This window comes from Amphiura filiformis, chromosome 20 (genome assembly GCF_039555335.1).
Source record: "Amphiura filiformis chromosome 20, Afil_fr2py, whole genome shotgun sequence".
Lineage (NCBI taxonomy): Eukaryota > Metazoa > Echinodermata > Ophiuroidea > Amphilepidida > Amphiuridae > Amphiura > Amphiura filiformis.
The window spans coordinates 14,020,198-14,035,063 of record NC_092647.1 but is presented as its reverse complement, the minus strand read 5'-3'; the positions used below and the strand labels follow the sequence as shown (position 1 = coordinate 14,035,063).

Below are 14,866 nucleotides of genomic sequence, written 5' to 3'. Positions count from 1 at the left end.
CATATAATTCTATTTGGTGGTGTGAAATCTGAAGAACCTTGCGGTAAAACAGCACCAAAGTACAAGCAAGCAACAACCAGAACGACAGCTACATTACAAGATTCCTATCATGGCCATTGCACGGGTACACATTGAGTACCTGCACAGTACCAATACTGCGGCTACTGCACAGGTCCACATGACCCTCCAGTAGTGGTCACTGGTACTACACTGGAACTCCCATGGTACCAGCCAAGTTCCTTGAGGACGACGTAATTGGAATATTGTAGTGTACGCAACCACAACCACCAGGCCCGTAACCAGTATTATTATTTTTAGTGGGAGGGGGGGGGGGGGCTAATTAGGGAAAAAAAATGGAATTTTGACCTTTTTGGGCTAGGAGGGGCGGATTGTAAAGAATTGGACTTTTATTCTCCAAAAATCTGGAACTTTTTTGACCAAAAGGCATAACCCCCCTATTTTTTTTCGTTCGCTACACTCGCAAATGGGGCTTTTGGGTCAACAAAGGGACTTTTGGGTATTTGGGGATGGGCCTGGCAACCACGCAACCGCAACTATCTAATTTATGATGACGCAAACTTGAATGATACGAGTACAATAATACAAAACAACACTGAACAACACCCACAACAACAGACACAAGCGTGACACAACAACACAACCACAGCGACCTAACCATGACAATTACCTTGACATAGCCACAACAACACAACCACAGCGACCTAACCATGACAATTACCTTGACATAGTCACAACAACACAACCACAGCGACCTAACCATGACAATTACCTTGACATAGCCACAACAACGCAACCACAGCGACCTAACCATACAAGTACCTTGACATGGCCACAACGACGCAACCACAGCGACCTAACCATAACAAGTACCTTGACATGGCCACAACGACGCAACCACAGCGACCTAACCATGACAATTACCTTGACATATCCACAACGACGCAACCACAGCGACCTAACCATGACAATTACCTTGACATAGCCACAACAACACAACCACAGCGACCTAACCATGACAATTACCTTGACATATCCACAACAACACAACCACAGCGACCTAACCATGACAATTACCTTGACATAGCCACAACAACGCAACCACAACGACCTAACCATGACAATTACCTTGACATATCCACAACGACGCAGCCACAGCGACCTAACCATGACAATTACCTTGACATGGCCACAACAACACAACCACAGCGACCTAACCATGACAATTACCTTGACATAGCCACAACAACACAACCACAGCGACCTAACCATGACAATTACCTTGACATAGCCACAACAACGCAACCACAGCGACCTAACCATGACAATTACCTTGACATATCCACACCAACACAACCAGAGCGACCTAACCATGGCATTACCTTGACATAGCCAAAACAACGCAACTACAACGACCTAACCATGACAATTTCCTTGACATAGCCACAACAACGCAACCACAACGACCTAACCGTGACAATTACCTTGACATAGCCACAACAACACAACCACAGCGACCTAACCATCACAATTACCTTGACATAGCCACAACAACGCAACCACAGCGACCTAACCATGACAATTACCTTGACATATCCACAACAACACAACCACAGCGACCTAACCATGACAATTACCTTGACATAGCCACAACAACACAACCACAGCGACCTAACCATGACAATTACCTTGACATAGCCACAACAACGCAACCACAGTGACCTAACCATGACAATTACCTTGACATAGCCACAACAACGCAACCACAGCGACCTTACCATGACAATTACCTTGACATAGCCACAAGAACACAACTACAGTGACCTAACCATGACAATTACCTTGACATAGCCACAACAACGCAACCACAGCGACCTAACCATGACAATTACCTTGACATAGCTACAACAACGCAACCATAGCGACCTAACCATGACAATAACCTTGACATAGCCACAACAACACAACCACAGCGACCTAACCATTACAATTACCTTGAAATAGCCACAACAACACGACCACAGCGACCTAACCATGACAATAACCTTGACATAGCCACAACAACACAACCACAGCGACCTAACCATTACAATTACCTTGACATAGCCACAGCAACACAACCACAGCGACCTAAGCATGACAATTACCTTGACATAGCCACAACAACACAACCACAGCGACCTAACCATTACAATTACCTTGACATAGCCACAACAACACGACCACAGCGACCTAACCATCACAATTACCTTGACATAGCCACAACAACGCAACCACAGCGACCTAACCATGACAATAACCTTGACAGAGCCACAACAACACAACCACAGGGACCTAACCATTACAATTACCTTGACATAGCCACAACAACACGACCACAGCGACCTAACCATGACAATTACCTTGACATAGCCACAACAACACAACCACAGCGACCTAACCATGACAATTACCTTGACATAGCCACGACAACATAAAGCATATATATAACCAAAACACAGGTATATATAACTGAGTCCAGTATTTGCATTGATGATACAAAACAAATATTTAATGTACATAGCATTGATGATTCCAATAATATTTGGTTATCTACTGTAAATAGCATCGAGATGCCAATTTGCTATCTACCATGTCTACTGTAGATAGCATTAATGATTCATTCCACTTTGCTATTTTCTGTAGAAAGATGAGTTCAATTTGCTAACTACTGTATGTAGATAGCATGAGTCCAATTTGCTATCGACTGTAGATAGCATTGATGATTCCAATTTGCTATCTACTGTAAATAGCTTTGACATGTTTGATATTACAATTTGCTATCTACTGTAGATAGCATACTTTAATGATTCCACCTTGTTATCGACTGTAGACTCAAAAGCATTGATGAGTTCAATTTCCTATCTACTGTAGATAACATTGATGATTCCAATTTGCTATCTTCTGTACAGAGGCCATGCAGCAAAAAGCGTTCTATTTAATGGTTTCATAGGACAGATGTTTCAACATCAAATGGACAAATCATATATCAAATTGTTCTTGTCTGCAGAATCTTTTCTGACATGATGGCAAATTTGTAACCGCGCGTTCTATTCCTTTCCATTGCAACGTTTACCCTATTTAAGAATTTTTGTAATTTTTTACCCAAAAATGTCACATTTTAACTGGCTATAATCTTAAAACTAAATGGAGTGCACAGAACACATGCCACGTGGATATTTAATATCTATGAACGAAATCATCACTGAATTCAATGTATTTGATTCATGGGTGAAAATTCCATTTCTTGGCGACTTTGTGCAGTTTTGACCAAAACCAACTCACAGGGAAATTTGTTTGAAAAATGACTTATGCTTCATTTATTGAAAGTGTATAAATCTATTAAGGTGGGTGTTTGGATCAAAAAGGGTCAATCATAATATTTTTCTGTGAGCCATGGTTTTTGACCTCCTGAAATCCATAAGTAGGCATAAAATGCACGATTTTAGTGATTGGTCCAAAATGAATACTTTTTCATGATTTAAAGCAATTATTTCTTAGATTACAAAAGCTTGAATCACACTTTATGTTATTGGTATTCAGGTCTTCTTTAATTTTAACAGCCAATTGAAGTTTTAATAAAATTGAATTGTTGTTATTTTTTAATCTTTTTTATTTTATTTCACCAGCAAGAGTTTATTTTTGTATGTTGACCACTAGACTGCGCTGCATTCCTTTATTTGATAAACAATTCATACGTTTCCATGCATGAAACCATTTAAAATCTATGACGAAACACATCACATCTCCAGTGACTGCCCTGCCCAGAGAAAAAAAGTTTCTCATGGATAGCTGAGCTGTTGAATCAGAACAGGAATGATGGGTTTCCATGGTCAGGTCAGAGAGATTAGGGAATGATAAATTAAACTGGTCTACTACAGTAGACTAGTTGACCACATACACCATGCTTATATCAGAAAATAATTTTTCAAATGTATTATTATAATGCCTAACTTGAAAAATTGATCGAAACGACATTTTATTTTCGCAAGATTTACTTTCACATGTTCAAGTAAACATTGGAATAGCCAATTAATTGAGTCGTTATTGTTGTGAAGATAATAACAATTTTAATTTCATATTTCTGACGTCATCATTCCCATCTCATTAACTCACGTTGGGTCACATATCGCAACACTTACAATAATTAAACAATCATAACTTTAATCAATAATTACGTAACTGATAATCTTGTATGCGTAAACAATTTATTTCTTTGCAAAGCATTCGACCTTTGATCCCGACCTTTGGTCATATTTGGATATCGAAGAGTTGAGCATAGACAGTAGCGTTACAGCATTCATTAGGCTTATTGAGAGATTCTACTTCGGCTATTCACCGAACAGTACTTACTGTATTTTCAACCTAACTACTGTTTAGTTGCAGCAGCAAGAAGGCACTGGTAAAATTGTTTACTTCATTAACGTCAACATCGGAAGGTTAATTAACCCCGTAACCCGGAACCAATATAACTAACGATTTGGTCATAAGAATAAAAAAGCGTCGATTGCATACAGTTGTAGCCAAGAAGAGTTCTTTTATTTCCAAGTAAGTAATATTATCTTCTTCATTAAACTGCTAGCTCCAAACATAATGATATTCGGAGTTTAAACTGTTGCTGAACCACAGCAGGTACAGAAATATCAGAGGAGGGAAGTTTTGAAATTTTCACTTTTAAACTTTCCGGTCGATGAGATTGATCTTGATTACACAATAATAGTGCAAAAATAGTCCTCCAAATGGCTTCAATGAGGTCTTCATTTTCAAAATTTTCTCACTTTTGAGGGGGATAATCCCCTGAGACACCCCCTCTGTGCGCAACTTTATGGGTACATAATTATAAAGCAATAATTCAGACAATAAAAGTCAAAACTTGTCCACAAATGGCTTCAATTGGAGTTTCTTTTCGCAAATTTTAGGCTTTTTTAAACTAAAATTTTACACAATAATAGTGACAACCCAGCAAATACAAAAACGTTTTTTTAAAACGTTTTAAATACGTTATATTTTGGGTTTTGGTTTAGGTAAAACGTTTTAATAACATTAAAATGTCGGGTTATATAAAGGACAAACGTTTTGTATGAAAACACACTACAACAATATTTTTAAAATGTTTTCGAAATTTCATTGTAAACTATTTTTGCAAACATTTTTGGCCAAATATTTTGTCAATACTTTATTTTAACATTATGTTAAAATATTTGCACCAGCAAACACAAAAATGTTCTTAAAATGTTTTTACAAAACGTTTTAATAACATTTAAATATTGTATAAAGGTCGTGAAAACATTTTAAAAACGTTATTGTAAATATTTTGGGCAAACATTTTTTGCAAAATATATTTTCAACCCCAAAATAACATTCTGTTTAGAATGATTTGTACCAAGTTAAAAAAATGTTTTTGGAATGTTATTTTAATAAACGTTTTTATACCCTTTATATAACCCGACATTTAAATGTTATCTGTAAAACATTTGTGTTTGCTGTGCAGTAAATTACCAACAAATGTTATTTAATGTTATGAAAACGTTTTACACCATTAGTGTACCCTTTATATAACCCGACATTTAAACGTTTTCTGACAACCTTTTATAACCTTTTGCGAATGATGTCGAAAACATTTTGTGTTTGCTGGGAAAATGGTCCACCAAACTTTTTCTCAGACACCCCCTGCGTAGCGCAAGCGCTCCAGCATCTTTCATTTCTTTCCCCAAATTGCCCCTCTGGATCCGCCACTGAGTTGGGTATATATTCTTTTTTTACATGATCATGATGATTGTATAAAGCGTTTGCAAAGGTACATTTTGTTTTTCTACAACGGAATGAATCACATTTTGTATAAAACATACAAACGTATGTATATTATGTGAACAGAGACCCTGTCCAATTGTGAAATATAGGGTATGGAAATAAAATATGACCCTTTCTGTCTACCGAGTAGGCTAAATGTTGAAAACGTTTCATGGTTTGGGACTTATTTTATGGTGATCATTATTATTTTGCATGATTTCCAAATAGTGCTTCCGATACAAAGTACTTACATTTATAATCCGAAAATGTACATAATAAATTATCCTTAATTATTAATAGTGGAATTGGTTCCTGAACTTTTAGATCCACTAAACGCTAAACATACAAACGAGCCAAACTGGTGATCGATGCGACCAGGTAAAATATAGGTCGAGTTCATGAATATGATAGCATAGTTATAATTTATATGACCAGTACATGTATTATATCAAAGGGTTTTGTTTATTTGGATTGCTTGACAATAACCTTGTATAACACAAAGCGTCCAAATGGCGACGTATTCCATTGGGTCAAGTCATACGGATTGGGACAGTCCGATGTTAACACCCTACTCTTTTTGAATCTGACTGCGAGACACATGTATTGGTATGGGTCTCTGTACGCGAGACTGAAATGGCGGCATATTCCATTGGGTCAAGACATACGGATTGGGACAGTCCGATGTTTACACCCTACTCTTTTTGAATCGGACTGCGAGACACATGTATTGGTATGGGTTTCTGTACACGAGACTGAAATGGCGGCATATTCCATTGGGTCAAGTCATACGGATTGGGACAGTCCGATGTTAACACCCTACTCATTTTGAATCTGATTGCGACACATGTATTGGTATGGGTTTCTGTACACGAGACTGAAATGGCGGCATATTCCATTGGGTCAAGTCATACGGATTGGGACAGTCCGATGTTAACACCCTACTCTTTTTGAATCTGACTGCGACACATATTGGTATGGGTTTCTGTAGGCGAGACCGATGACTTAATGTTTCATCCGAGGAACGGAGTACTCAATGTCTGATTCTAAATAAAACATGGGGAGAGCGGAAATATGTTGCGAATTCAATTCAAATCGGACTTTTTTGCCACCGCTAGGAATTGAGCCCGGGACCTGGTGCACCAAACATGCCAAAGGCGAGTACGCTAAACATTTGGTCATGCTTTCTCTGAAATACCCGAAATGACTTGGAAGGAAACGAAAACAAACTTTTACTATTTCTGTTGATTGTATTTTGTCCGTACGATGAGACATTTGGAAAATTGAGAAATTTTATGAAATTGATGGAAAAGTCAAATGAAGTAGTATTAGTGATTAGGCCAATAATGACACAGGTCGCTAAAATTCGCCAATGTTTGCCTCAATTACATGAATTGATGTTTATTATTCGTTTCAGGAATGCTTCCAAGAAGGCCACGAGTAGGGGGTACCTGATGCCTCACGTGTGTAAATATTGCAGAAGGTTCTTTAATAATAGTCCTGGATATCTGCGTCATCTACGTCACCATGAGCAGTGGATTCGTACATACTGGTATGACTATAAGAAGAAGTTGATACCCATACCAAGCAGAAAGAAAAACATTGATGATAGTAGAAAAGATGGGTTTCTAATATTATTATTTCATGACCAATGCAAGGGTAGAAATGAGTCAACAAGTATGACAAGCAAACAGGAGAATGAGAACGATTCGAAACGGGCATTATACCAAGGACAACATTATGAGATAACGTCTCCAATCAGTAATGAGGTAAAGGTACATGAATGGATCCATACCAAAGAGAAGCCTTATATATGTCAATACTGTAATAAAGGCTTCACACAGTCAGGTGACTTGAAAACACATGAACGAGTTCATACGAAAGAGAAGCCCTACATATGGTCATGTTTTTTGAGGTGGGACCCAATTGTGTCACATCTTGCAATTTGTCAAAAATCAACTCCTTTTTTGTATTTCTGATTATATTTCAAAAAGTTTTCACCCAAACTAGTAAAAGTATACATTTTTAGAAAGCATATATTGTCATGATTGCAAATCTGTAAAGTTTGAATGGATATACAGGGTGTACCAAAAAATATACAGGGTGATTCCATTGAAAAATACCGAAAAAAATAAATCTCTTTACCGCTCCAATATTTCTACAAAGTATATTAAATTGGAAAATGAACTTGATATTTGGAATGTACACAGTTAGTCCTTTCATTAAATGTATAGTTTGCACTATATTTGTTAAGCCCATTGTGTTATACAGGGTGTGAAAAAAAGTTGTAAATTATTTTTTTTAATTTATGTAAAATTTCCCTAAGTGCCATTAAATTTGGAAGATATATTCAAAATAGTTTACAGAATTGCTATAATATCAAATTTAAATATCCAATTCCTATATAGGGTGTTCCAAAAATCAATATTCAGTGAATAATTAGTAACAAAGGTACATGTACAATACATGTACAATTAGCCTACATCAATAAACTATTTAACAATAACCAGAGATCAATATGGCATCAGATTAAATCCTTTGACTGTAAAAATCTCCTTTTAGAAGATTTATTTCATATTTCAAAGATAAAACAATATTGAAATTTATTTCATATGCATGCATGCAAAATGAAAGCCCATTGTGTTGTATGACCCACATTCCACTGCATTAATTAAAAGCTTGTTAGATCCTTAATTACTAAGTTCATTAAGATTAACTAGGCAATTATAGTTATAGAAAGTTAAAAAATAAGATTAACATTATGCAAAATGCATTTTTACTTCTACTAGGCAACAAAGTGCATAAATTTTATTAATGAACATCAACTTCCCATTGGAATTACACAGAGCTCCTCCGCTTCCGGCTCCTCCACTTCCGGCACCACCCCTGACTAATTAACTTAATTAAGCTGTTGTAATTAATTAATACATTTGTTTAATTGTATTTGTTATTAATTCATTAGATTAATAATTTATCTTCAAAATAAGACCAATACCATTTGTTCATGATGAATTTGAGCAAAAATATAGGAATAAGTAGACAAAATGATTTAGCAAAATGTGACAGCACCACCTTTTTTAGGGTCCCAGTATAAAAAACATGACCATATGTCAATACTGTAATAAAGGCTTTACAAAGTCATGTAGCTTGAAAAGACATGAACGAATCCATACCAAAGAGAAGCCCTACATATGTCAATACTGTAATAAAGGCTTCACACAGTCATGTAGCTTGAAAAGACATGAACGAATCCATGCCAAAGAGAAGTCTTACAAATGCCAGTATTGCAATAAAAGCTTCACAGAGTCTGGTCACTTGAAAATACATGAACGAATTCATACCAACGAGAAGCCTTACAAATGCCAATACTGCAAGAAAGGCTTCACACAGTCAAGTAACTTGAAGACACACGAACGAATTCATACCAAGGAGAAACCTTACACGTGCCAACACTGCAATAAAGGCTTCACACAGTCTGGTGAATTGAAAAGACATGAACGAATCCATACCAATGAGAAACATTACATATGCCAATACTGCTATAAAGGCTTCACGCAGTCAGGTGACTTGAAAACACATGAACGAGTTCATACGAAAGAGAAGCCTTACATATGTCAATACTGTAATAAAGGCTTCACACGGTCTAGTTACTTGAAAACACATGAACGAATTCATACCAGAATGACATCTTACACATGTTCATATTGCAACAAAGGCTTCACACAGGCTAGTAATATGAAAACACATGAACGAATTCATACCAAAGAGAAGCCTTTCATATGCCAGTACTACAACAAAGGCTTCACTCAATTAAGTAACTTGAAAACACATGACTGCATTTCAATAAAGGCATTGGTAGTTTGAAGAATCATGAACTAAATCATACGAAAGAGAACCTGTACATCATGTACAAACGCCAATGCTGCAACAAAGGCTTCATGCAAGTAATTTGTAGCCCATACCCAAGACAAGTCTTATGTTAATATTGCAATATGTGAAGGCTTCAAAGTGTCAAGTAACTTGAAAATACATAATTATATAATAAGTGTAATAAACAAATATTTATAAAGGCTACGACAAACTTGTACTCAGCCGAGCCGAGTCCATTTGTATCCGAGTTCGAGCCAAGTCCGAGTCCTTTTGAACTTAAATGTAACAGGTATCTGCCTACTAACATTGCTTAGTAGGGGCCTATTTGTATAAAATGATGCTTTAAAAATGGGTCATTGGTTATAACAAAATGAAAAAGGAGTAATTGGGTATAAAAATTTGAAAGAAGAGAGACCTTTGGTATAACATTTTGAAAAATGGGTCATGGGGTAGAACATTTCCAAAAACTGCAGCAAAATTCTATATTTTGTTTCTAATTTGCCAATTTTACAATATACAAATTTGCTGAAATAAGAGAAGTTGAAAGTTTCCTCATTGTAATAAAATAATTTGAAGCATGCATGCTGCATGTCTATTTACATTAAGGCGACTAAAAACCCTGTTCTATATCGACTTACAAAATAGGGTAGTTCGCCCATGATAGGGATGAAAAGGGCTTTACCACGTAAAGATCAAGTAAAAGCCAACACAGGGGTCAAAGTTTTAACTTGTTCAAATTTGGTAAAATGCACACCAAAGTAAAATCACACAACAACCACAACGACAACCAAGCCACGCAACCACGCAACCGCAACCACGCAACCGCAACCAAGCAACCGCAACCACGCAACCGCAACCACGCAACCGCAACCACGCAACCGCAACCACGCAACCGCAACCACGCAACCGCAACCACCCAACCGCAACCACGCAACCGCAACCACGCAACCGCAACCACGCAACCGCAACCAAGCAACCGCAACCACGCAACCGCAACCACGCAACCGCAACCACGCAACCGCAACCAAGCAACCGCAACCACGCAACCGCAACCACGCAACCGCAACCACGCAACCGCAACCACGCAACCAAGCAACCGCAACCACCCAACCGCAACCACGCAACCGCAACCACGCAACCGCAACCACGCAACCGCAACCACGCAACCGCAACCACGCAACCGCAACCAAGCAACCGCAACCACGCAACCGTAACCACGCAACCGCAACCACGCAACCGCAACCAAGCAACCGCAACCACGCAACCGCAACCACGCAACCGCAACCACGCAACCGCAACCACGCAACCAAGCAACCGCAACCACCCAACCGCAACCACGCAACCGCAACCACGCAACCGCAACCACGCAACCGCAACCACGCAACCGCAACCACGCAACCGCAACCAAGCAAGCCGACCACAACGATGAAATCTCAACCACATATCTGTGATGACGCAAACCGGAATGACACGAATAAAATCACAAAACAGCACTGAACAACAACCACAACGACAGACGCAAACGTGACACAACCATAACAACACAACCACAGCGACCTAACCATGACAATTACCTTGACATAGTCACACCAACACAACCACAGAGACCTAACCATGACAATTACCTTGAAATGGCCACAACAACGCAACCACAGCGATCTAACCATTAAAATTACCTTGACATAGCCACAACAGCACAACCACAGCGATCTAACCATGACAATTACCTTGACATAGCCACAACAACACAACCACAGGGACCTAACCATTACAATTACCTTGACATAGTCACAACAACACAACCACAGCGACCTAACCATGACAATTTCCTTGACATAGTCACAACAACACACCACAGCGACCTAACCATGACGAAGTCCATGGGCCGCGAGGGTTCAGGCGAAAATTAAATAAGGGCTGATAATGGAGAGCAGGGCCGGATTTTTATACCATTGGGCCAGATGGGCCCGGGTCCAGGGCAATTTTGGCCCAAAATTGCCCTATGCATCTTTCTTGTAACCCCAATAACAGCATGTCTTTTGGTCAAAATAGGGCAACATTGTAAATTTGTCCGCGCTTCGCGCGCATTCAAATACAAAAAATTTATGTTGATCTGGGGCCAAAATAGTCTGAAATTGAATTGAACAAAATATGTTAGTCCCCCATTAGTTAAACCAAAACTTGGCCACTGACTTGAGTGTATATACCTTCCTTGGCACGTGAGTTCGGGCCTCCAAATTTTGGCCTGGCCCAGGGGCCCAATAAGGTATAGGCTAAATCCCACCCTGGTTAAAAGGGCCCGTACTGCTCCTTGTCCATAGGCCCCTGATGCTCTTGCTACGCCCCTGGTGAAGATGAGTAGTAAATAGTGAAAGGAGAACGACGAAAACGACGACAACAACCATGACAACAAAGCAACGGGAACGTTAGCATAAGCTACAAGAACGACGTCTGTACCAACACCATCTACTACAAGCAAAACAACAGTAAACAACAACAACAACGACCACACAGCAGCAACAATAACGACAATTATCATTCTTAGTAAGTTCTATGATTCTTGACTCAACAAGACTTTCAGTTCCTCAATGAACAAGAACGTAATTCTGATTGCGTTTTTCAAGGATAATTTGGTGGCAACTGCAACCTTAGTTACTTTGAATGCTTACTACTCCTACAAAGTATTAAAAACAGGTATTGAGTCAAGCATATTTAATGAATCACCATTTCAATACCAGGCATATCAGTTACCATCACTTTCACGACGTATTTAACTTCCAAACTTGTTCAAATGGGAATTTCAAAAGTAGAGTTTCACTTCAGTTGATGCGTAAATTCGGCCACTCCAGCGTGAAGAGAGAGTAAGCAGTAAAGTTTTCAACCACATTTCACGTGGAATATTCCGTGCTACGGTTCACAGGCAATGTCGTTCACAACTATGCGACAAATTTTGTTTTTGTATGTATTGTGTTGTACGTAAACAACATATATTCATGGGAAAGGTAAAGTCGATGAATTACGGCAGATAATGTGTTAAATCATTAGTCGCAACTTAGTTACATGTATCTTAATCACGGTAGATTTGTCAGCAAATCAACCGCGGATAATAATGTTAAAGAGATGTAACAATTCTAAACAAAGGAGTAATATCTAAATATAAATAAGGCCTGCCTATACATGTAGTATCTAAAGATGTAAAACGAGTGATGATGTTACTAATTTAGGAGCGAATTGCTCTACTTGATCACATTTTTCATATAGGGGGGGGGGGTACTTGGTCCAAACGTGGTACATGTGTGCCGACAGCAGTGGCGTAGCCAGCATCTTTTCAGAGGGTGGGCAAAGGGGAGAGAAAATGGTCAAAATGTACAAAGGCCTTATATATCGGGGGCCACCATCCCACAGAGGGGGACAAGGGGGAAGACTTTTTACAGGGGGCAGCTGCCCTCTTTGCCCTCTGGCTACGCCACTTGCCGACAGTGGGTTAAAAATCGACCCAAATTTAACAAATTTAACCCATTCTTAACATCCAAAAATATGACCCATTCATCTAGCCTCTAAAAATGCCAATTTGGGCTCTTGCAAGGGGACACCCCGTCAGTCCGAAACACCGTGAAATAGAACCCCCGTCAGTCAGAAAACCCGTCAGGGTTAACCCTATCCCTTACCCTAACCTACACCCTAACTCTAACGGGTTTTCGGACTGGCATGCAATTCGCTGTCGTAGTCCGACGTCACTTCCTGCCGAGGTCACAACTACTTCCGTAGTGATGGATCAAGCGGTTGCATACAACGCTATCTACGCTGTATACGTCGATATTCTGCTGTTTGAAAATCAAGTTTTAGCCATTTCTTATGGGTTTCACTGTCTAGTAAGCTTTTGCTAGATGTTTTCCTTATGAAATCATGAGGTTTCAGGTCTTAAATATGACTGGCAGATTTAAACATTTGATAAATAAATTCCATACATTGATATTGCCATTGCGGTTCTCATGAAAGCGTGATCCGGTCGCTATGGTAACGCCCCAGGGTCACCAATATGACGTCATGTCTACGATAGCGAATAGTGCTAGTAATAATCTAAACAAGCAAAAAACAAACACAAAAACAAAACAAAAACGACCCATAGTATAGGTTAAAAAGATGAGCAAATGCGATCCAAAAATAAGCCCTTTGGAACAGAGATTGTCTTCTGTTTGTAAGAAGTGAGTCAAGGAACTTAGGGCTTTTTACTTTAAATTGTTGGTGCATTTATTTTGTGATTGTGATAAAATCAAATGCTTGTGGAACAGTCTGACCCAATTTATTGAAAGCAAAACTGGTGATAATATTACAATTTCTAACTACCAAAAAATGTTTGGGATTAATGTTTATGACTCGGAGCACAGAACTGTAATCAACTTTCTTGTATTATGTTTGAAGTTTTATATTCATAGATGTAAATTTCAAAAGACCTCTCCCCGTTTCCAAGCTTTTATGAACTTTGTGAGAATGAAACTTAATACTGAGTATAGGATCGCAGAAAGTAAATGTAAATTGGGCAAACATTTTAAGAAATTTTCGTTTGACCTCAATGAGGATTGAGGTTAATTTGCCTGCCAACCTATTTTTATTTGTTCACGTCCGTCCCGGTTGACAAGGCACTTCGGATTGTACGTTCCCGTCTAGAACAGGATAGTGCCCTCGGCGATAGAACTGAATAAGCCCAATCGCCACTGTGACTTCCGGTTTTTGAGAGCACATTTAGGACACTTTGACCTCTGACATTTCGGGAAAATTACTCTAATTATTTTTTTTTTTTTATTATTCTAATAATGTTACAATTAAAAATATTTAGATAATTAATTTATATAATATATATATTTTTTATATTTGTTTTTATTCAAGTAAAACTTTTTTTGATTATATTTTGTATGTACAAAAAACAATTTTCATGAAAGGTCAAAGGACAAAGTGTCCTAAAAATGCAAAAACTGTCCCACAATGCATTGCAAACTTCTAATGCCGATTTGGCTTATTGTCACCTGACCAGATAGTTAGACTCTGTGAAGCTTGTCTTAAACAGTATTTTGTCTACAATGGAGAGTATTACGAACAGTTACATGGTGCGGCCATGGGCCTTCCACTTTCTCCGATACTGTGTGACATTTAC

The 14,866-nt window shown here is 38.6% G+C and overlaps 1 protein-coding gene across 1 annotated transcript; it reads left to right on the top strand.

Moving 5' to 3' along the window:
- Window positions 1–8,175: 8,175 nt before the first annotated feature.
- Window positions 8,176–9,797, top strand: LOC140142683 (uncharacterized). The gene has a single exon (XM_072164679.1). It carries the CDS (start codon window positions 8,944–8,946, stop codon window positions 9,706–9,708), a length of 765 nt encoding a protein of 254 aa, XP_072020780.1. The 5' UTR covers window positions 8,176–8,943; the 3' UTR covers window positions 9,709–9,797.
- The last annotated feature ends 5,069 nt before the right edge of the window (window positions 9,798–14,866 follow it).